This window comes from Cucurbita pepo, chromosome 3 (genome assembly GCF_057944985.1).
Source record: "Cucurbita pepo subsp. pepo isolate OVF chromosome 3, ASM5794498v1, whole genome shotgun sequence".
In the NCBI taxonomy this organism is placed as follows: domain Eukaryota; kingdom Viridiplantae; phylum Streptophyta; class Magnoliopsida; order Cucurbitales; family Cucurbitaceae; genus Cucurbita; species Cucurbita pepo.
The window spans coordinates 2,274,646-2,298,655 of record NC_141800.1 but is presented as its reverse complement, the minus strand read 5'-3'; the positions used below and the strand labels follow the sequence as shown (position 1 = coordinate 2,298,655).

At 34.2% G+C, this 24,010-nt stretch overlaps 4 protein-coding genes across 8 annotated transcripts; 2 read left to right on the top strand and 2 right to left on the bottom strand.

Annotated features, from left to right (window-relative positions):
- The first annotated feature begins 1,991 nt into the window (after nt 1–1,991).
- Nucleotides 1,992–3,632, top strand: LOC111789969 (remorin 4.1-like). 2 transcript variants are annotated; one of them, XM_023670713.2, is made up of 2 exons: nt 1,992–2,740; nt 2,966–3,196. In XM_023670713.2, the coding sequence occupies exons 1-2, from the start codon at nt 2,105–2,107 to the stop codon at nt 3,065–3,067; spliced, it is 738 nt and encodes a 245-aa protein (XP_023526481.2). In that variant the 5' UTR covers nt 1,992–2,104; the 3' UTR covers nt 3,068–3,196. The 2 variants fall into 2 exon arrangements, with proteins under 2 accessions (XP_023526481.2, XP_023526480.2); XM_023670712.2 differs by having other exon boundaries at nt 2,000–2,740; nt 3,106–3,632.
- Nucleotides 3,633–4,704: 1,072 nt separating this feature from the next.
- LOC111791892 (S-sulfo-L-cysteine synthase (O-acetyl-L-serine-dependent), chloroplastic) lies at nt 4,705–12,402 on the top strand. Of its 3 annotated transcripts, XM_087122339.1 has the most exons (14): nt 4,705–4,950; nt 5,908–6,017; nt 6,661–6,718; nt 6,944–7,207; nt 7,389–7,526; nt 8,250–8,301; nt 8,425–8,474; nt 8,873–8,932; nt 9,183–9,263; nt 9,937–10,085; nt 10,172–10,231; nt 10,822–10,843; nt 11,305–11,338; nt 12,124–12,402. In XM_087122339.1, the coding sequence occupies exons 1-10, from the start codon at nt 4,738–4,740 to the stop codon at nt 10,015–10,017; spliced, it is 1,107 nt and encodes a 368-aa protein (XP_086978465.1). In that variant the 5' UTR covers nt 4,705–4,737; the 3' UTR covers nt 10,018–10,085; nt 10,172–10,231; nt 10,822–10,843; nt 11,305–11,338; nt 12,124–12,402. The 3 variants fall into 3 exon arrangements, with proteins under 3 accessions (XP_086978465.1, XP_086978464.1, XP_086978463.1); XM_087122338.1 differs by lacking the exon at nt 12,124–12,402 and having other exon boundaries at nt 11,305–11,554; XM_087122337.1 differs by lacking the exons at nt 10,822–10,843; nt 11,305–11,338; nt 12,124–12,402 and having other exon boundaries at nt 10,172–10,461.
- Nucleotides 12,403–13,347: 945 nt separating this feature from the next.
- Nucleotides 13,348–14,722, bottom strand: LOC111791722 (transcription factor MYB60-like). The gene is made up of 3 exons (XM_087122211.1): nt 14,322–14,722; nt 14,110–14,239; nt 13,348–14,027 (listed from the first exon to the last, which is right to left on the bottom strand). Exons 1-3 carry the CDS (start codon nt 14,452–14,454, stop codon nt 13,457–13,459), a joined length of 834 nt encoding a protein of 277 aa, XP_086978337.1. The 5' UTR covers nt 14,455–14,722; the 3' UTR covers nt 13,348–13,456.
- A 638-nt stretch (nt 14,723–15,360) lies between these two features.
- ZIGA4 (ARF GAP-like zinc finger-containing protein ZIGA4) lies at nt 15,361–22,796 on the bottom strand. Of its 2 annotated transcripts, none has more exons than XM_087122209.1 (12): nt 22,438–22,796; nt 21,984–22,045; nt 21,122–21,209; nt 20,973–21,034; nt 20,744–20,840; nt 20,034–20,483; nt 18,470–19,192; nt 18,208–18,342; nt 18,027–18,113; nt 16,157–16,280; nt 15,770–15,815; nt 15,361–15,694 (listed from the first exon to the last, which is right to left on the bottom strand). In XM_087122209.1, the coding sequence occupies exons 1-12, from the start codon at nt 22,531–22,533 to the stop codon at nt 15,640–15,642; spliced, it is 2,025 nt and encodes a 674-aa protein (XP_086978335.1). In that variant the 5' UTR covers nt 22,534–22,796; the 3' UTR covers nt 15,361–15,639. The 2 variants fall into 2 exon arrangements, with proteins under 2 accessions (XP_086978335.1, XP_086978336.1); XM_087122210.1 differs by having other exon boundaries at nt 18,208–18,339; nt 22,438–22,795.
- Between the last annotated feature and the right edge of the window lie 1,214 nt (nt 22,797–24,010).

Here is a 24,010-nt window from a genome sequence, read left to right as displayed (position 1 = left end):
TTGGTTCGGGTTGTACGCTCAAGTTCGAGACGATGTGTTTAGAAGATGCCCGGACTAGCATATCTAAGCTAGTCTACAAAAATGTTTATGATCTAGAACTCTGATACGAACCGACGTGTGAGTACTTACTGAGAATGTGATGCTCGAGTAAATGAGTGACACATGGAGAATGTGATGCTCGAGTAAATGAGTGACACATGGAGAATGTGATGCTCGAGTAAATGAGTGACACATGGATGAACCAAGTCATTATCAATATATAAACAAGTCGATATTTTTTATTTTCATATTTAAAGTAATCCAAGTCATTATCAAAAACCTAATATCACTATCTATTGAGACACGTGTCCATGCATTTTGCCACGTGTCGTGTTCTAATTGGTAAGTTGAAATTATCTCCCCGTAATGGCTAAATATCCAAGTCTATAAATTAAACCATACTTTTGTCGTCTTCCCGTTTACTTTTTATCTCCCCAAAAAAATATATATTTATATATTGATAATATTTTATTATAAAGTCCAAGCCACGTGTAACGTATGCTTCACGGAACCATGCTAAAATTATAAGACACCGTACACGTGGCGCTTAGTGGTAATCTGACATCAGCCCTTGGAACTTTCCTTCGGAGTCCATGTCCTATCATTCTCTGCCACGTATTTTATTATAAACTTCATTGTTTTTCTTTGACACGTGTTGAGCTATAAATGGTTTATTGACACTAGCTTAATATTTGGCAGTTCTCCAATGACATTATTTATTATTATTTTTTAATTCACATATAAGATTTAAAAATCTAATCTCGTAGTTTATAACGTGTATGTCCAACGTGATAACGTACGACATACATATTATCGAGAGGATGCAACAAGATTTTAATTCACAGATGAGGTGTATGTTCAATTCAGTGGATCTATGCCGGATTGACCTAGTTTATAAGGTACAAAATAATTTTTATGACACTTCAAGGACCCGACACGATTCGCCCAAAACCTCAATAACATCTACCTTTTTCGCTGGGAAGAGAAGAAGTCCTTATTTACCCGACTCGATGACTAAGATGAAATATGTTTTGATTATTATAAAATGTTACACCGATATTTAAATAATATTAATTTATACATAGAATCATCATTATTTTATATTCAATTTCATTATTGAGTGGGGCGAGGATAATGTAATGATTTTGAACGACGCCCTTTTTATCTTTCACATAATTAAAATATATACCAAAAAAAAAAAATGGATACTTTTAAATTAGTTCACATTTAAATTACGTGGACAGCATTTTAGATTTGTAAGTTTATATACTTATGAGACAAAAATGTCATAATCACAGGGATCGAGTAAATATTTGTTGATTTTTTTTAATTTAAAATTTGTAGCTAGCCAACTCATACGACATAATGCAAAAATATTAAAATATCATGATAATTGAGTAAACATACAGTGGCGACTAATAATTAAATTATTACAAATTAAAGTTTAAGAATAAGTTTGAAATCTCCCGTATAATACCTAATTTTAACGATTAGGGCTTATGAAGCTAGCAGCATGATACACGGTGTTTTAACATTTATTATTTTGGTTTCTACGAGTACGTACTAGAAATAGCTTTAAAAAATTGATCGTAAAATAAACAAAAACAAGATTCAAATCGATAGGGACATTTATTGGTAATTGATAAGGTGCGTATTAATCATCGGCTAGCACTCACCTCCAAGATTAGGGTCGGTGGGGGCCATTTGTAAAAGTCGGGCCAATCGAATATGAAAAATATAATCTTTTAAATAAAAAAATTGTCCCATCAAAATCCCAATCCTAATCTTAATTTAATTAATCAGCAATATATTTATAAATTTATAATATAATCTTTAATTTAATATATATATATATATATATATATATATATATATATTCATTGGAAATGTATTCCACGTATACATTTTGTGGCTGATAATTTCGCAGTTTTTTAATTATGAATTTCCAAAATTTATATTAAAAAAAAAAAAAAAAAAGCTTTTTCTGTCTTTCCCGTTTCTTCTTCACTCACAAATTCAACTAAACTTCCCATTACTCATAGAAAGCGTTTCTTCGAATTCCGCCATGTTCAACGATCAGGCACCAGCGGTAACTTCCAGAGCCAGCCATGGCGGAAACGACGACGATCAAATCCGTGATATTCATGCTCTGACCTCGCCGCAACCACCGCCGGTGACGGCTAATCGGAACCGCCGTGGTGAGGCCTGGGAAACGACGAGTCAGAGATCGACTTCAATGGCCAGCGAAGGCGGCTCCAGTGAGAATTTCACCTCCATGAGTCGAGAGTTTAATGCTCTCGTTATTGCAGGCGCGGAGATAGGCGATGATTATCGCCATGATCGACCGATTAACGAAGCTCCAAATAACTTGAGCCGAATCAGAGAGGAAGAGTATACGCCAGAGGAGGAGATGAATCCGTTAGCGATCGTACCAGACGGACATCCGTTCGATGATCACTTAGCGCCGTTGGCGATCTCGAGACAAGAGAACAGGAGAGGCGGCGGCGGCAGCGGTACGGCAGCGACTAGAGAGATTTCGTTGCATATGGTGAAGAAGGAGGAAGTGGAGACGAAGATAAGTGCATGGCAGAACGCGAAGATTGCGAAGATCAACAATCGGTTCAAGAGAGAAGATGCGGTGATCAGTGGATGGGAGAGGGAGCAGGTTCAGAAGGCGTCTTCATGGATGAAGAAGATCGAGGTACGTGAATTGAAAATTGCGCTTTCTCTGTGCATGTAACCTGTTTGAAGAAATGCCTCGTATCGTGTTTGTGAATATTACTTCTCCTGTTTGGTCAAAAAGTCGATTTATAACGCTTATTTGCATTAAACATGTCAAAGCTTCTTAAATCTCAGTCACTTTTGAATATCTGAGAAAGAACAATTCTAATTTCTTCTTTCTGTCAATGATTCCACATAAATTTAGATTCATTTTGAAACTTCACACATGAACAAGCTGAATTTATGCAGAGATCATTCCATTGTGGTGAGTAAAATAAGGAAAAGAAATCAGCATCTTTGTGTATAACATGGATTGGATTGAAGTGAAAGTTTGAATTTATGCAGAGAAAATTGGAAGAGAAGAGAGCAAAAGCATTAGAAAAAATGGAGAATGAAGTAGCAAAAGCACACAGAAAAGCAGAGGAAAGAAGAGCATCAGCAGAGGCGAAGAGGGGAACAAAAGTGGCCAAACTCATTGAGATATCAAACTTGATGAGAGCAGTCGGAAGGCCACCAGCCAAGCGCTCCTTCTTCTAAATTCCTCCCTTTCCATTCCCATAATCCCAATGCTTCTGCAATTGATTAAGGACATGGACAAAGCCCATCTCCTTACAACATCCATTTCTTACACCAAAACCAACTTGAAACAGCCTCCTACCGAAAGTGAAGAACAGAAGCAATAGCAGAGGTGCTCAGTATTTCATCAAATATAAGGCAAGAAGGAGCCTGGTTCGCCATTGTGGATGGTATACAACTTTGTCTCTTGTCCTCTCTTATGTACAAATGATACGAACTATTCTTGATGGTAGCTTCAATGCTTAAACAATTTTAGTATTGACTACAAGCTATATGAAAGCTTATGAATTCAAAGAGATATGGCTTAAGTAGTTACTGTCATGGCGAATACGCCGCCATGAAGTTTTCTCGGTAAACATATATCTACCTTCCGATGCTCAAGTGAATGACTTCAACCCGTTCATCTTCTTGAAGGGACATTACATTAAGGTCATATCTAATAGACCCTGTTAAGATATTTAGTATTAAAGGCAAATATCCATTTATTACTCCTTCTATATTCTTTTAATTTATTTGATTATAAATAGATAACTTTCTTTCACATCATTTTCACATCATTTAGATGTGGTATGTGGTAGATTAAGAAACATTCTCATGTTATCAAAGCTCTTTCGGTTTAACAACTTGATCCTTTCTTTTCAATGGCTTTTGAATCCTCTATATTTTCACATCATTTTTAGATGTGGTGGATTAAGAAACATTCTCATGGTATCAAACCTCTTTCGGTTTAACAACCCGATCCTTTCTTTTCAATGGCTTTTGAATCCTCTATTATTCTTCCCCACCACCACGGTTGGCTTTGACGCCGTAGAGGCAGTCTCCATAGCTGCCACATGCAAAGCCGATTGATTACTCTTCGACTCCACCCTTATCACCCCTTCGCCATACTCTGTACATACAACTTCACATCTTCCAACACAATCGATTTTCCCTCAACCAATATGTTCACAATCGATTTTCCCTCGACCAATATGTTCACAATCGATTTTCCCTCGACCAATATGTTCACGGTGCAGGTGGGGACAAGTAAGCTTTCTCCACTACCAACTTTCTTACCGAGGTTGATTAAATGGACATGTTCACAGGGCAGGTGGGGACAATAAAGCCTTCTCCATTATCAGATTTTCTACTCGGGGCAGATTAAATGGACATGTTCACAGGGCAGGTGGAGACAAGGAAGCCTTCTCCCTCATCGAATTTCGTACTCGTGGCAGATTAAATGGACATGTTCATCGGAAATAGTTCTCACTCTTCTTACTCCCTCGAGTTGAAACTACATGTCGACCTTGGACTTTTTAACCATAAGGTACTACTAAAAATGAACTCTTGATGTCCATATTTTATCCTTAAATTGGACTATATATTTAAACCCCGCAAAAACCCTCGCAACGGCCATTAGCTATGGCGGTTTATTCCTCTCTCTCGCCTTCTCCTTCGCTCTCATTTCCTTATCCCTTCGCTTTCTCCCCGAAGCGTCACGCGGTCGCACAAACCAATGTGATGCTTCGGAGCTTCTCTGCTGTAAGACAGAGACCAGTGCGCGCGAAAGCTTTCTCCGTCAACGCGACATGGGAAGGTCTCGACTCCGTCAACATCGCCGATAACGTAACCCAGGTTCTTGAATGCTCTCTCTATCTCTTGTTTATTTTTTCGGATTACGACAAGCACGCCGATAACGTAATTGTTCGTCGGGAAGGGATAGCGACGAGGATTTTTGGGGCCTGTATCGCTAGATTGAAGGTTGAATAGGAAATTACAAAATGGAAACGAGATATATACTCTTTTTTATATTTTATTTTTTTGCATCGACGAGTATAATTTCACATCGATTATATAATTGTTTCCTTCTCTTTAACAATTTCCTGGTTTTCTGCTATTGCGTTCTGTGAATGTGGTGTAAGTTATCCGTTCAAGAGTATAATCCCTTAGAAGTAGGGTTTTTCAGTTGAGAATGCAGTGAAAAATCTATAATAATATTTCAAACAGGAAAAATAAAAGTAATGCAGATTTTGAACTCCTTGGAATATGTTGTGCAAATTCTTGAGCAACGTTGTTGGATATTCTGTTCCCTCAATGAGTGTCGCATGGTCATGGTTTATACACTCAAGTTTTCCATCAGTTGAAATTGGTGAAATTCATTTTTTAAATTCTTAACTGGACTCAATCAACCAATTTTAATCGTGAATATTTACTATCATCGATTTATACTATAAATTTGAATAAGTGATAATTTTAATTGGAAAGTTACCCACGTACTAACTAATCAACAAAACATTCGTAGCCAAAAAATTGAGAGGATTAAATTAATATTTCCCAAAAAATGTGAAAACTATGGTAAAAAAATTGGGAAAAAACAAGCATAAATTTCAAATATCGAAAACTAAAAATGAAATTGTTGTCTATGAGCTTGAGAAATTAATTTGATCATTTATTCAAGTTTAAGCTTCAATTTCATATAATTAAAAAATTAAGGTCAAATTTGACTCACTAAGATGACTATTGGATTAAAAAGGAAAGAAAGTTTCCTTTCAAATAATTACTGATTTGAGTGGTTCTGTTGAATTTATTTAGTTGATTGGAAGAACGCCCATGATATATCTCAACAAAGTAACAGAAGGCTGCGTGGCAAATGTTGCTGCAAAACTTGAATCAATGGAACCATGCCGAAGTGTTAAAGACAGGTAAGCTTCTACTTGGTGAAGATGGGTTGTTTATTCCTCCACTGTATTCTACTGTTAGAATCATTGCGTATGACAGCACATTTCTGTAGAATCCTGTGTTGGTTGGCAGCTATGTTCTGAGTGGTATGTAGGAAGATTATTAATGAAATATCAGACAACTATTGTAGCTTATCTGCCCTTCAAGAAAACTTAATTGGGATTCAAGTTATTCGAAAAGTCTCTAAAATGAGAGGAGTTTAAAGCTTCTATTTATTGAGGACTAATCAACAAACTGCAAGTGAATTACTAACAAAATATCAGATTTGAAGAAAATTACAAAACTTGGGCTATTTTTTGTAGGGCATATTGTACTTGTGAGTGGTATAGGCAGTCTCGGTTTAACTTTCTACTTTCAGCCTAATTTTTTATAGGTTTACACTCGAGTTAACCGTATGCTAAATGTTTTTCAAAGTTAATTAGACTTCGGATTTTGACTACATCAGCAACCTTTAAAATGTGTTGGAGATGTACTACAGATTTAGAGATTATACTATGTATCGTTTTCAGCATATTTCTTTTCATCTCAGTGCGAGGAGTGAGAGGAGATATATACATGTACATACATTACTGATCGGTTTATGTCTTTAACCTATTGACTTCTCAGGATTGGTTTCAGTATGATATCCAGTGCCGAGGAGAGTGGTGCAATTTCTCCAGGTAAGGTAAGTAAGTTGTACTTGGAAAAAAGTATTGATGTTTATTATTAAGGCGCAAATATATTCAGTTGGAGCATATCTTATTTCTGCCATTAAGTATGTGACCCCTGGGATTTTGAGATGTTTTTTTATCCAACCATCTTTAATACTAATTCATTTCTCTATGAGGTATTTGTTTTGTTTCTAAAAATAAAATACATGACCTTGATGTTTCGTTCTTGTAATGAGTAGACCATACTAGTTGAACCAACAACGGGGAATACGGGGCTTGGCATAGCTTTCGTTGCTGCAACAAAAGGGTACAAACTTGTAGTTACCATGCCTGCTTCCATAAATATGGAAAGGAGGATCCTACTACGTGCTTTTGGTGCAGAGATTGTTTTGACAGACCCAGAGAAAGGCCTCCAAGGGGCTGTAGCCAAAGCTGAAGAAATTCTAATTAGTACTCCCAATGCCTTCATGCTTCAGCAGTTTGATAACATTTCAAACACGAAGGTTATTTCTATTTTCTCTTTATTAAGTTGTGAACACATACTCTATGCAACCTAAATGGCGCTGTATTCCTTAAGTTTTATGCAATCTTCATTATCTTCACCTTTTTATATAATTGCGTTGTAAGTGATGACAATGATGTAATGTTAAAGCCTGTTATTAAGTTTTACTTCATGAATTACAGGTCCACTTTGAAACCACAGGACCTGAGATATGGGAGGATACCATGGGTAGTGTTGACATACTTGTTGCTGGAATTGGAACTGGTGGTACCATAACAGGCACTGGTCGTTACCTAAATATGAGAAAAGAAACGATTCAGGTTTGGGCTATCAGAATTATTTTTTACATGGTAAATTCTTTATTGAAAAAAATGGCAAAAGACTAGGAGACATGGAGTAATGCCTTCAATGAAGAAGGGAAAAAATGGATGAGCAAAGTGGCCAACTAGCTTTATAACAAATTCCTCAAAAAATTTACGAGTTCCCATGAAAGTTGGACGGAGAACGGATTATTATGTGCAATACTGCCAATATATAAATGTCAATCCATATTGTACAAAGTTATCATCCGAAAGTAGTATTATATATTATTAGCTCATCAAATGTTTTATTATTTCAAGGAACACAAATGTTTGTGTCACCTAGTTTTCATGCGTTAAATTATTTGATTTATACCCTATTAGTATTTATATGAGAAAAAGTGTAAAGAGAAAAGTAAATGATACTTGGATGGAGAAAGAGACAACTTCGTACTTTTAGTTTTCCAAGTTTCCGTGAATTCCACTTTTTGCAAAAGGCTAGATTGCGAGAGCAGCCGGGAGAGAGCTTTAGTTGAAAAAGTACTCGAAGCATCAATCTTCCAATCTCTCGAATCTTCAATATTATTCACTTAATAGATTCCAATTCAGCCAAAAAGGAGCTGAATTCATAGTTTACCTCTCGAATCTTCCAAGTTTTTAGTATATTAGTCATTTATTATGTTCTGGCTTGCTGCTTCCTTTAGATGGTGTTTAATGTTCTGACTAAGTGTTTTATTAACGTAGATAGTTGGTGTGGAACCTGCAGAAAGAAGTGTAATCTCTGGAGAAAATGCCGGTGAGTTGATATTATTATTATTTTTTTTAATCTTCTATATACTTGGAAGGACGATGTCTAGTTTTTGGGTCAAGGTTTAATTGTTGATCTCTCAGGCATTAACATTATTGAAGATTGGCGCAGGTTATGTACCCCCTATTCTGGATGTCAAGTTGCTTGATGAAGTGATCAAGGTAATTACTTCCTTTTGAAGGCAGGGGTAATATGCCAATAGTGGAATACACATTTTATGTTTATAATTTTTTTCCTTTTAGTTTACTATGGAATTGAACATTTAAGATGACACACATATCAATCATATTCCATGTGGTAGAATTCCCTCATCCTTTATTTTTCTTTTGACATCGAAATAATCTGGTATTACATTTCTTTGTTGTGGCTCATTGTAGTTAGCCCATGGTTTTTATACTAGCATTATTTGTGAATATATATAATGTTATTTGGTTTAGATTTTGAAATATTTTGAAACTTTATTTACACCTGCAATATTATAACTTGCAGTTTATTTATTTATATGGCTACAACCAATCATCAACAACTCGTAAATAACTTGCTAATGAGATAATTGTAGGTAACCAATGTTGAAGCTATAGAAATGGCTAGGAGGTTAGCATTGGAGGAAGGCCTACTGGTAATTATTTATGTTCTTAAGTGTTATTTTGGTTGGAAAATTTCCATGCATGTTCTACTTCTATCTATTCCGCCATAAAAAACTTGTTAGAAATATTTTATTGTCCTTAGGATAATCCTTCATATTTCCCTTGAGATACGGTGGTTTCTCCTCTTCGACAGTTTTCCTTAAGATTTGATAGTTTCTTCTCCCTCGAGTAAGAGTGTTGTTTTAGACTTTTAGTAATTAACATATTTTCACCTCTTGGTAGGTTGGCATTTCATCAGGAGCTGCTGCAGTAGCAGCGATTAGTCTGGCTAGGAGGCCTGAAAATGCTGGAAACCTTATTGTGGTATGTTCATTCCATTTTCTCCATTTGAAAAGTCATGTGCTGGGTCTACTTGGTGAAGATCCCTATTCCAGAACATACACATAAGTCTTCTGACAGGCAGAGACAAAACGAGTCTATTTCTTTACAATATTCCATATTTTTATTTAAAAAAGGGTAGCACATCTCTCTGAGACTGGGAGAACAAATAGCCGTGAAGAAGAGGGGGGTGAGGGGGCTACTTTGTCTAGTGTTTCTCCATTAAAAAATCATGTAATTTTGTAGAAAACTTATTATCATCTTTTCCATGCCTTTTCTCTTTCTTTTCACACTTATTCTACAACAAACATTCTGTTCTTGTCCATGATCAACTTTACAACTTTCAATTCTCTAGCTTCTCAGTCTTTGCACCCTCCTTTTAGTGAATGGTTTTAAGTTCTAGCCAAAGGTTTTTGGCTTGTTTCTTGTATTTAGTAGCTAGTCGTCTTTTCCATGTATGCCGCTTTAGCTTGTTGGAAGTATTGTGTTTCCATTTTTGTAGTGGGGAAATTGTTTCAAATTTATATAATCCACTCCTAGAAACATGATCTAAAAGAAAAGAAAAAGACTATGTAATGTTACCCTCCAAAAGTGCAAGAACACTGAGTATCTTTTTTCAAAATCTTAATTCTACTTATGATTGTATTCATGCGTGTAGGTTATATTTCCAAGCTATGGTGAGAGATACATATCCTCGGTGCTTTTTCGTTCTATTTATGAAGAAGTTCAGAGAATGTAGACGAGATAGGAGTTGCCCAAGTTTGTTATACTTTGAAGACGATTCATTCATAAATCAACAACGATAATGTAGCTTCCTGATGCTTTTTCACTGCAAACTATATGATTTCAATGTGTACACCTACTGAAACTTCTCTCTCTTTTCTGTTTTGCAGGTACAACAATTTATCAAGGCACAAGAATCAGAAAGTCGAGCGTAATTGCATCTATATTAGGTAAACAACCGTTATTCCAAAAGATTGAGAAGTAAAAAAGGGCAGAATAAGGGCTTAAAATGCAAAGAGAAACGGTGTAATATGAACTAGAATAGAAGACAACAACAATCCATAGCTCAAAAAGAAGTGTACGCCCTAGGTTAGGCACTTTTTAAGTATGGAGCTATTTTGTAGGTTCTCGCTCATAACATCACTAACTATTTTTATATATTCTAAGAAAGTTTCAATTATTCTTTACTGAATATGTTATGCATGTCTCCCATAGGTCAAGTGTCATTTGCTAATGAATCTCTCCCCACGCTCCTCCCTGACCTTGTTAGAAGTTCTATAACTATTACCTAAATTTCCTCGGGGTCTTTGAAGGATAGCATAGCAATTTCATATTCTTTAATAAATTTCAATAGCTTTCAGCCGTGTGAAAATGAGTCTTTCAAATAGATAGTAGTTTCAAGCTGCATTGCATTGGACATACTTCCTAAGGAGTTTGTATTCAAGTTTATTTGCACTTCTTTTACATTCTTTTTCATGTTTGAGTTCGCTGTTCTTGGGCGATTCAAGTTCCTAACTTCTTAACTCTTTTACATTTGCAGTCTTCATCTAAATTTAGTTAAGGTATGCAGTTCTATTCATAATCTTCTCTCCATTTCTTAAATTTTATTTCTTTCATTTCTCTCTTGAAATTTGTTCCCTTTGGAATACAAGATGAGTGACTTTTTCAAACTGAAACAAATGAAAAGAACCAAGCGAGATTCCAATTCTAGCTTCTGATTTTTGGGCATTCAATATTCTTTTCTTTTACTTCAATTTGATTCTTACCTTTGCTTTTAAAATGTCTATTTTAATTCTTATAGAATCATACACTTATAAAGACATTAATTATTGCCAGTTAACTACAAAATTGACGAATTTAGATAACATCATGTGATTTTCATCCAGGCTAAAGATCGGTGGAAAGTTAACAGATTATCATTTGAATCATACATAATCATACAAAATACCATTCATAATGGTTACTTTATCGACCCATCAATCTTTAAGATTGTAATTTTTATATATTCTTATATTCATTTTAGGCTGATGCAAGGAAAACTTCGGTTTGCTTGTGAGGTAAGTAGCCCTTATATTCAGCCTCAATTGTTGTTGAATGATTATATTCAATTTTTTTCTTGTATTATTTTCATATCTACGTTACTATACATTATTCTACCGATGGGTATTTATTCAACCATATTAGGTTTTTGAATTAAATATATATTTGATAGAATTCATCGACAATATAATTGTCAATTGAGTATATCTCAATGGGTATAAACATCAATAACTATTCTAAATATCGATAGTTCGATCTCTTTGCAATTATTGAATTCAAAGATGTTTAATACTCTAGTAGTCTTTAACTATCGACTATTCCCTAATGACTGCATATTATAAGGTTAATTTGTACTAACTTCTAGGATTGGATTATTAGGAGTTTAAATTCGAGACCAAAGTGGACATTATTCAACTATAATGGACATATACAAAGAGTTAGTAATCAAAGTAATTTATTGTCGATGAGCCGTAATGACGATGAGTAGGTGGGAAGGATTTACTTTAACATCGTATTAATTAAGATTTAGATGTAATTTTGTAGTAATTAGTGAGTAGGTAGAGTTAAAAGATTAATGAACAATTTTTTAAATTATTCTTTAGGTGTTTTACCTAGTTTTCTTTCGTTTAGGTCTCGTGGGAGTTGGTTCTAGTGTTTTAGTTCATCTTTTTATTGCTACAATTTCCTTTTTGATAGGATAGATAAGGTCTCGTTTGATAACTATTTAATTTTCAACTTTCTTATAATTGTTCTTATTTTCTCGCAATTTTTCAATTCCGACCGTCATCGTTTCTATGTTCAGAGACAAAACAGACACAAATCTCAAGAACTTCATCGAATTTGCGTTACTTGCAATAGTTGATTGGTTAGCTCTCTTATAAATAGTTTGTCTATTCCTTTTCATTTCAACACAAACTAAATATTTCACAGGTCTAAATGTTTACGATGTCAATAGTAATTCTTGAACTCGTCTACATCGAAATTGAACCATTCTTCATCGTCGTCGTCTGTATCGATCCATAGGCCTTTAATTGATTGATTGAATGTTAAGGTGTGGCATGGAAGTGTGAATAAAGGCATAGTATGGACCATTATATTTAGGCAAAGCCATAGTTGATGGTTTTTTGGTTAGCAATAGAAGTTCATTTATGTTTACACCTCATTTTTAGTTGAGAAAATTGAATGGCATGATGTTTACTCATTCATTACATTAACTTCTAAAAAAAAAAAAAAACAATTCATTCATTGTGAAAGCACCCACCATTTCATCAATATTACAATTAATAAATGTCCCTCCTTTTATATTTATTTATTTTTCAATTTATTATTAAAAAAAAAAAACTATTTTTTAATTTTTTCAACGATCTCGTGCATTTGTATGCGTCCCATGTTATTTTTCCTTATGTAACTGTCATGTTGTCTTGGGTCATGTAACAATGCATGACTTATCAATTTTTTGAGCATTTTATGTCGGTACGATTATATTAATATTAATACACTATTAAAATTTTGCACGTAAAGTGATATTAAGGTAGAAGACCATTCGAATTTATTTATTTATATATCTTATTCTTAAATATTAATTATCCTGTTAAATTGGAATAAAAAATTGACATGACAACCCAAAAAAAAAAAAAAAGTTTGATATGACACTTCAAATTGCCCAATACTACTTTTCACTTAATTTTATTTCAAATTTTTAGTTTAAATTAATTGAATTTTTACTGCCCAAAAATTAAAGAATATATATATATATATATAACCATTTAATGTCAAATTTAAGCATAATTAATAATGTATTATATTTTTCATAGATTGAATGTTGGAATTTTTATTTTATATATTGTTGAATTAAAAATATAAATAATAATTTAAAACTATTAATATATATATATATATATATATATATATATATATATATATATATATATATATATGAAATAATTAATTATTTAAATTTTAATTTAATATTTGATGGGTAAGGTCATTAAAAATTAAGTTGTGAAATTTATTGTCACACGGAAAGAGATAAAAGGGTAATTAGTTTCTTGTTCTTTGGATTATTACAATTGAAAACAAACAAAAATAAAAACTACAATTTTTTTGGTTTTTTTTGGTTTTTTTTTTTTTTTTTGTTAGAACACCGGCGGCAACTCCATCATCTCCTCCACTTGCCCGGTGGCGCCTTCTTCAAACAGCCACTTTTCAAGAAACGATAGTGGCGGCGCCGTCGCAGCTTCCGCCGTAGCGCCGGCGTTTTCAAATCTTTGCTTCTCTCCAACATGTTCCTCATTATCCTCACAAGAACTCACATTCTTCCAATTCTCAAACGACAAAATCGAATCAAATTCTTCACCGGAAACCAACTCGCCGCCGTTCAATTCCTCCTTCGGCTGTTCCTGCGCGGCGGTGCCAGAATTCTCCCCGCCGATTCTCCGGCGAGATTCCTCCGGTGAATATCTCATCCAACCTTGAAGAAGCCGCGAAATGTTCTCGGCACTCGAGGCGTAGGTGGATGCTCTGTTTCCAGCGAGCGGCGGCGACAAGCACTGGGATTGAAACTGACCGCCGGCGGACTCGGACGGCTCCGGCAGATCAACGGCGGCGGACTGTAATCTTTTAAGCTTCTTTTTCAAATGGGTATTCCAATAATTCTTTATATTGTTATCCGTCCTCTGAGGAAGATACGAAGCTATGGCCGCCCATCTGAGAATTTCAAAGCCCAGATTTCAATTAAATGATTGAAACTGCAAATCAAAAGAAGAAAGAACAATAAGAAGATCATTACTTGTTACCCAATAAAGCTTGAAGATGAATGATCATTCCTTCCTCATGGGGAGTGAAATTTCCTCTGTTTATTCCCGGCCGGAGATAATTGGTCCACCGGAGCCTGCAACTTTTGCTGCATCGCAACAATCCTAAGAACAACAACAAAAATCTCAAGAACAATAAGATCAAGGAAATGGGAAGGGATTATAAACAAAAGGGATTTTCATATACCTGTGTTAGTGGGAACGGAGCGCCAATTGCCGGGGCCGTGTTCTTGGATGTAGGAGACCAGAATGATATCTTCTTCCGGCGTCCATGGCCCCTTCTTTATGCCCACTTTATCACAGCAAGGAACCCTTCCCATGCCTTTCTCAACCCTTTTACCTTTGTTTTCTTTTCTTTGAATTCGATATGGCTATGGCTGCAAGTTCTTGTTTTTTTTTTTTTTTTTGTTTGTTTGTTTGTTTGTTTTTCAGGGTGAGAGCGGCCATTAACGTGTGAAGAAGCTTAAATATATAAGAAAAATAATTTTGTCCGCCATTAAAGGGTATCATCAAACTCTGCTTCCTTAATTAATGCTTTAAACTAAAACCTTAATTTTATGTCTAGAACTCTCCTTTTTAGTTATTTATATATAAGAAAATGTAAGTGTTCATCGTCTTATTGTACATCTCATTACACTAAAGTTTAAAGGTCTAAGTTTATTAATACTTTTTTAACAAAAAATTGACATGAAACTCCTGTCCTCTCGTTCTTTTCTTCTTCTTCCTTTATTTACAGTAAAAAAAGGGTTCTAAAACTCCTCTAGGTATCATCTTCCATTTCAGACCGTTTCAGTTTCAAATCCGAAACGAGGAGATCTTCTCCCCGAACAAAGGAAGAAGAGAGAAAGGAGAGACAAGAATGGAAGAAAAGAAAAGAGATGACACAAAGGAAGAGAAAGAGGCAATGGTTGAGCATGTACGGAGGGAGAAGTAAAGAGAGAGGGATAAAAATAATAATGAATAATGACGACAAATATCAAAATGCTATCAAAATCAAAATATCAAGAGCTTTTTGTCGCTATCAAACTCAAAGATTAGAAACTCTGTATAAGTGATGGTAAGAAAGCAGACAGATTGAGATATACACGAAAAAGTAAATCAAAATGATCGCTATCAAAATTAAAGATTAGAAGCTCTATATATAAGTGATGGTAAGAAAGTAGACAGATTGAGATATACACGAAAAAATAAATCAAAATGATCGACATGGAAAAACATATGAAACCTTACCAACAAATACAATTACATTAATTAATCTAAAATATTACGAGGGAAGTGAGTACACTATTACATTAACAATGACATTGCTATGCAGATTACACATGACATCTTCAAAAAATTTGTAGCACAATGTCAAAGAACAAGATAACTCATAAACAGAAAATAATAATACCAACAATGATTTGAAGTTCATACACAAACTAATGGATAATAATTGTGTGCATCGAAAACCTTCTATACCGAGGGAAAGGGAAAATGCTACATCTAAGAAACAACCATTATCCTTACGCAAAAGGATTTCCTCCGATCGAAGCAACAGATTCCGGTGGAGTAATGTTCCTAAAACAGACAAAAAGTAACAAATCACCAGTTAACAACGATCTAAGAACAATTGAATAGCACAGCAGGACTTACGATATTTGAGAGCCTGGTGCTTGCCCTGCCATGAGTGATAACCCACCTGTATTTGGAAACAAGAATAAAAAGGTAGAACAGCTTAATATTTCTAATTTCTAAAGATATAAAAATGAATCCATGTTATCCGGTAACAATTAAAATTATTGCAGCCCATATTTATGCATGTTTTGATAAGAAACAAAAACAATTTCACTGATATTTCACATGAAATTTACCCCGAAGGTCTTGTTCTCGTCCCTATTTATATTTCTTTTAGTTAAACAATAAGTATGAGGAGGGTTCGAATCTCTGACCCCTTGGTCAACAACACGAGCGAAGCAACTAATAGCAAACAAGCTCACTAAATCATTATCAACTGAATTTGGTATCAAAGAAAGAGGTTACCTTGTCCTGCAGTTGGAATAAATGGCGCTGGATTTTGAGGAAACCATGGTTGTGAACCACCAATTAGGGTGGATGGCAACTGTGCATTAGGGAGAGCAGACTGCAAAGAGCTCATGTCCAAAAACTGTGAAATGCCATTAAGAAATAGAGAATTATTACGATTAGATAATCCATGTCTTAAAGCAAAGACATTTATCGATGATGAGTAAGATTATATAGTAAGGAAAAAGGAAAAGCATCCAAAATTATAAAGAAAGTGGTTAAATAGCTCTTACATAACCAAAGTAGAAAAGGAGAAAAAAAAAAAAAAAAACACCAAGTTGTCATTTTTAGGCTAAAGCTAAGAGATCACATATTTGGGTTTCTAAATGCATTTACGAGTTAATTTCTCAATAAGTTTGGAGAGCAAGGCAGAAGCTTCTAGGGGCTTAAGATAAGGGGACTCCTCCCCTTACCTCTTTTACATTAATTCCTCATTTCACTTTAGTAGATTAATCACCAAATGTAGAGAAGAATCATAACGATGATTCGACCCTTTTCAGCGCTCAAGAAAGATTTGAATTAGAAAAGGCTTCTACCTTCCAATATGTTTTTAAAGTAACTTTGGGGCCTACGAAAAAATATATGGACATAGAGAGTGAATGAGTATAAACTGTTAGGAATCACGACTTTCTACAATAGTATGATATTGTCTACTTTGAGCATAAGCTCTGCTTTAACCATTCAGCCATGGATGCTTAGCAGGGATCCTCATACATGGTGAATAACCAAATTCCAATTAAAATGAAATCTTTGATCTGCAATTTAGGAAGTAAACTATGATAACCATTGACCTAGGATTTAAATTCCAATCAATTTCTTTCCCAATAAAAAATAGTAGATTACTAAAAATGTGCTCAAGCTGGCCAAAACACTATGCATATTGCGTCTAAGCTAAGTATAATCCTAATGAAGCCTGCACTTGCTAGAACAAGTATCTCAAAGAGTGAAAAAAGAATGGCCGACGCTTTTGGTTGCAAAGTTGAGAAAACACCCTTCTATTACCTTGGCCTTCCCACTTCAATATCTTACGGGAAATTTCGTAAGGAAAACCCGTTGTATATAGTGTTTTTAATAGATTAACCAAGAGGAAGAAAGTCTCAATCTTCAAGGGAGTCGCCTCTAGTGCACCCACTTCTGGCAAAAGGTTATTTATCCTTGTTCAAAATTCCAGGTAATCAAATTAAGCGGAAGTTCGAAGTTGAGAAAGGAGAATTGAAGACAGTGACAGAAGAGCAGGATGAAGAATTTCATCTTCGCTTTAGTTTAGGAATCGGCAGATACGTAGCATAATTCAGCCTTCACATGATATATGATAATGACATCCTATCAGATTTTATTCGGAATTACTTTATTGTGCATCCAAAACCTGGGTCATAATAATGTTCCTATCATACAACAAAGTTCTGATACTGTAATATATGACAAGAGTCCATTTTGGATAAGAAAGTTACACACCTTGTGCGTTTAATCTACATACCAAAAAAAGTTATCAATTTCATTGAAACTCAGAAAGAATAGGACCAAATTATTGTATTATAGTTGTTTGTCATTTGAAAGGGAAAATAGGGTATTGTCCATTATATATCATTTCTAAGATCACGACAGTTAAATTTGGTATGGAAGGTATGTAAAAAACAGCAGCTTCTAATTCTTTTCTTCCAGAAATAACATTTTTTATATGTAGACTTTATATTAAAGAGGACATTAACACAGTTAAAACTTCACAAAAAAAGTCAACGATACATGGTATTTTCTTGTAAAAGTTCATGTTCTTAATCCTTTCAGTCCAATATTTTATGGAAGCCAAATATCAATTGAAAAATCGTACCATATTTGTTTGCTCCAAATCTGGATCATATGGAAGGTCAAATGGGTTTGTCGACTTACAACTGGTTATCTGTGTACCTCTCTCTCCCTGCAAAGAGCATTTAAGTTACAAGATCAAATCATGTACTCATGACGGAGAACATATGTAGAAGTATTTAGCATGGTACAGTAGTTTTATCTACCTCTGCAACTCCAAATAACAAATGTCCATCGGAAGAAGGTAGGAACTCTTGACCTGGAACTTGAAGCTCAGTACTTTGCTTACCACCCTGTAGGGAGAGGTCTGTGATAGCGTCTTCAAATGCATTCCAAGGCTTCTTATCAACAACAGATACAAGCCAATTAAGTTTCTTTCTATTTACAGCATAAAATTAAACAGAAATTGCATCATGAACCCAGTACATCAGGAGTTTTCTTGTCAAGATTCAAGAAGATTTTGCTTACATTGGTGCTCGTCCCATAAGCAGAAGCTTGAGCATCAGGCAAATCATTATGCCATTGACTAGTTGCTAATAAAGATGGATCGTGAGCAATGTAATTTGGAGTGGACGGCCACTGAACAGCAGCATTAGAAGATAAGAAAGGATCAAACTTTCCCAAAGCACCTTCATTGGAAGGAGGATCAAGCTTTCCAAAAGCTCCTTCACTGGAAGGATTCTTCACAGCATTGACATTAACAGAACTAGGAACAGATGATGTTGCTTGCGGTGAATCAAATGTGGCCCATCCTTCATTTTTGGGGACTGCTGGTTCTAATGGCATTTTATCCAATGTTGCTGAATGCTGTGGATTACTCTCAGGAAAGAATTGCAGGGATTGAGGTGGTGGTGACCTGTGTTGAGGTTGATCTTCAAAATAAGATGGTGATGCAGATGGCGACTGAAACAAATCCACTGGTGGAGCAGGCAATGATGCCTGTGACTGGAACAAGTCAACAGTTGGAGTTACAGCAGAGACAGGTTTTGGTGCAAATGGTTCTTCAAAAAAACTCAAATTAATGGAAACTCCAGGAACAGATGACTGCCGAGATATAGGCATCTTATCCAGATTGTTGCGTGCAATTGGCTCAGGTTCCAACATGCTATCAGTTAAGCCAGCTGAATTATATGACTTCAGAGATGTTGAGTTGCTGTCTATTGAGCCAAAGCTACCGGAAGACATTGTTCTCTTGGAACCATAAAATAAAATTGAAAAGACGTCAAAATCATTTACTAGTCAACAGCATCAACAGTAGTAATAGTAGTAATAAAAATAACCAAAGAGAAGTATTAAATCCGTTTAAGATATTGAAGGAAATCACAACACAACAGAAGTACCAGTCTTGAATCTTCAATCATTTTCTTAAGATGCTTTACGTGCTTAAGAAATGTGGAATTTCAGGGACATATTCAGTATTCCTTTTTTCACTCCTAGTCACCTTCTCTTGTCAATGTCACTCTTTAATACTTCTTTTCTTAAAGATTAAAAGAAAATGATCTTTTACTTTGTGTGTGGCATGCAGGAAAATTTGTTCTATTAGGGCCATTTGAGGCACCTTCTTCTTGCCTTCAAGCTCAATGATGCATGAACTATAAACATCATGCAAGCAAAGGCATATGTCAGCATCTCTTTTATTGTTCATTTATGCGTATTCCAACACGTACATTCACTATAACTTTCATATGTTTTGGGGCTTTCAATGCTATGTCCAACTTTAAAGGAAACTGCAATGATAGTCTCCTGATTCTTCTCGGATAAGAAACAAAATAATAGAAATAGAAATTGAAGAGGCTTATTGTTAAGGCCAATCCCCTGCCTATGCACATGCCTTTACTACCTGCCGTTATCACAAGATAGCTAAACAACATAAACTAAGTATTTCTACATCACATTGTAGATTCCTCACCTTATATGAAGTGTCTAAATTGGTGCAGGGAAAAAAATGTTGCAATGAGAATATATCGTTATTATGAAAACCTGTTTAGGCACCTACTTAAATATTGCTCAAAAAGGAAAATTTCAAAAATACCTGTGGACGTGAGATTCCACATGCATCTCTCTGGCCATTTGCCTCTACAGACATCCTACCTATCCGCTGTCCTGTATCTTCATTAAGCATATCTCTAGCACAGTAAAAAGGCGGACTGCTAAATCCTGAGTCTTTCTGAAAATTTGGTGAATGAACACCAGATCTGAAAGGGTCGCCTCCACTAGAGACAGAAAAGTCTGAAACCCTCGAGACATACCCCTCATTAGCAAACCTATCCTCAGAGGTTTGATCATTTAAGCGACCGGGACTAAAGACTGAACTAGACACTTTCCCCTCATATCGACCTCGATCTGAACCAGGTTTCCTGGTAAGTGAAGCAGCTTGTTTTCCATATTTCCTATCTTCATATTGATAATCATAAGGTGGACTTTGGGAGTAAGAATGATAAGAACTGGCTCGCCTAGTCTCATCTTCATGGATTCTATGACTCTGCAAGACAAAACTGGAAATTAAAATGAGATAAGAAGAAAAGGACTAATTCAGGCCACATGTACAAGGCCTATCCTAAAAGAAATTTTTAATTCTTCATAACATGAAAAATAGAAGAGAAAAGAGTTCCCCACAGGTAATTCAAGTGCATTATAGAAAAAAAATTGTGCATTTTTAGTCATTTTAGTTTCCCAGTTGCACTAATTTTTTTTTTTTTTTTTTGGGGGGGGGGGGGGGGGGGGGGGGTTAAAAGAAAATACCTGCATATCTCTAGGAGGTTTCTCGGATGTTCTTCCAACAGCATATTTTCTATCAACATATACATTCTTTATAAATTCCCGAATTTTTTCAATGTTGCTGCAAGATGAATATCATGTGGGCCGTTTAGTCTACTATCAAAAGCAGCTCTTTAGACTACTATCAAAAGCAGCTCTTTAGACTAATATCAAAAGCTCGTCGTCTTAGGAACAAATGAAAAAAATATCATACCTGTTACCTGGCAATCGCTGCCTTTGAAAGTCCCAATCCTTCAAATAGGTTTCCCTTGCTCGCTAGAAAGATATTTTGATATTTTACAAAAAAATTAAAGGGAAAGAACATACATGCAAAATAAAGAAAAAGCAACATTTTTCAATTACCTGGTTGCCACCATTTTGAAGTGCTTCAACTTCTTGGACAGTAAACTTGGCCATCGAAACTGACTTAACTCGATGAGTAAACTCGCGACTTTTACAAAATAGAAGTAGAAAACAAAAGTTTTAAGAAAATGAAGTAAAGGAAATAATAAAAATAATCATCTTACTCTGCAACATTCAAACACATCATTCAAAGAACTTCTGCTAACACTTAATCTTACTCGGACAAGATAGCTCAATACATTAAGAAAATTGAAAGATTTCAATTATGCTAACATTTTTAATCAGATACAAGAATATCACTCATTCTTTCAGGCAATATAGTAGAGCAATACTTCAATGAAATGTTTATATGTCATGCCAAGTGTATCATTTCAATTGTGGAGACAATTTTCAACCTTATCAACATCATAGGTTGAAAAAAAATCACACTCTTGATTCCAGAGAGTTCATAAAACATTAATAGATGAACTAAAGCTCTTATATCATCGACAGCCTCGAATACAGCAACGAAAGAAATGCATTTAAAAGGCAATACAATCTCATAGAACAATAGAACGAGTTAGCTAAATATATGCATGTGAAAATGAATGTAAACCTAATGCACGTATGAATATATATCAACATCCAAAGTTAAAAATAAAAGAACAGAATAGGAAAAATGGTTTACTTCCCCAACCAACTATAATGATCGATGACCAAAACAAATATCAAACGTCAATAAATATAAGTTAAATCATTAGAACGTTTACTCATACTCAAGTCCTGTCGCCTAAAACTCCAAATTTGCAGGGCATGCTGGAAAACTAAAATGAAATCTATTCATCGCATACTCGAACATAGTTAAAGAAACGGAGATACTCACTGTATTCCACTGCAAGTCATACAAACAAAAGTCCAGAAGTTTGTACAAACATACTGAGGGCCCTGTAAATAAAAATGGCCGAAAAGGTCAGAAACAAGATAAAAAGATTCCAAGAAGAAATTGGTCACTGAGCGTCGAGAAAATTATATAACTAAAATGATAAAATGCTACTCTAAGGAACATCTAGCTTTAGAACAGTGGTACAGTACGAGGAATAATTCGTAATTGGGTGAACTGAAAGCATCCAATACGGTTCCAAATTCAAAATTTACAAGTTCTTTCGTAAAATCATTGTCAGTTTCCCCAAGAACAAGCCAAGACCAGAAGAATTTCCAGCTGAAACGTACTCAAGAAAGCGAAAGAAAAACTAGAATCGACAGAAATGAACGAATTGGATGAAAAATCATTTTCAACAACATCAAGAAAGAGAAAAAGAGAAGAAACTCCCATTTACCAGGCCATTACAGTTAATACACCTCCTATTCGGTGGAAGCTTCATAAGGCCTCTTATAATCCTCTCGTTCCGCTCCTCCTCCTTCCTACTCCCCATTGCTACAGAGAAGAAGAACGATCTAGGGTTTTCTGAACAGAGAGAGTAGAACAAACGAAATCGAGAACAAAATTCCCAAAAGAAAACAGTTGCGCAGAAGAATTGAAGAACAACTCCCGGAGTTTATCGAAATCAACACAAGAAGGAAGAATCAACTTCAGTGAGCTCGAAGTCGATTGATTGCATTATTGATTGATTATCAGAATGAACAGTGCCGTTCGATTTTAAAATTGATTTCTTCAAAAGTTGGAAGAAAAATAATTGAAATTAATTAGACGTTTGAAGCTTACGATTGGGTATATGTGTCCGCCGAATCACACGCTCACGATTGCAGTTATCGATCAATTTTTGAAATTAAAACGTATTTAAGTTATTTATTTTTGGCTTCTTCTATTTTCTCAATATAAATAAATAAATAAATAAATAAATAAATAATAATAATAATAATTAAGTCAATGAAATTGAACAAAATTAATTATTGAGTCAATGAGCGTCAACTCCAAACTTTGGAGAGAATTTATTAAATCTTAAAATAATTATACAAATTTAAATTTAAATTTTTAAATTGAATAATCCATATTTTAAAAATATTCATTTTTATCCTTCGAATTAATTATAAAATAAATAATATTAATTCTCCCTTTAACTGTAACTAACTATTTAACAGATTCCGTTAATTAAGAGACAAAATGTGTTAATAAAATTTAGGAATTTATTCACACAAAATTTTAAATTTTAAAGGTTAAAAGGGTAATTTTTCCTTGATTTTTAAAGTTTTATTTTTTTTAAAACTTTGGAGAGACTTTATTAAATCTTAAAATAATTATACAAATTTAAATTTAAATTTATTTTAGTCCTTAAATTTTTAAATTGAATAATCCATATTTTAAAAATATTCATTTTTATCCTTCCAATTAATTATAAAATAACTGATATTAATTTTCTCGTAACTGTAACTAACTATTTAACAGATTCGGTTAATTAAGAGACCAAATGTATTAATAAAATTTAGGGATTTATTCTACCCAAAATTTTAAATTTTAAAGGGCAAAAGTGTAATTTTATTTGATTTTTAAAATTTATTTTATTTAATTTTCTACTTGATTTTTTTTAATTTTTTAAAAGTAAATAATAAAACAGAAAAAACAGGATTATAAGCATACTCGAAACTAAAACCAAAATAATTTTTTTTTAAAAAAAATCTTTAAAAAAAATAAAAACTTTATATCTTAAAATAACTTAATCTATAAAAACAGCCAAAATTAATGGAAATTAGTTCAAAATTAACCATATAATACATAATAAAGTTATTTTAAATAATTTTTTTTTCAAAATATAATCACACAGAATTTGAAAATGTAAAAATAAATAAATAAATAAATAAATATAGCACAGTAAAAAATTCCACCTACTCTTATCTTCTATCTCAAGAGGCTGTCAATCACACACCATAAATTTTCAACGGTGCTGTTTTTTC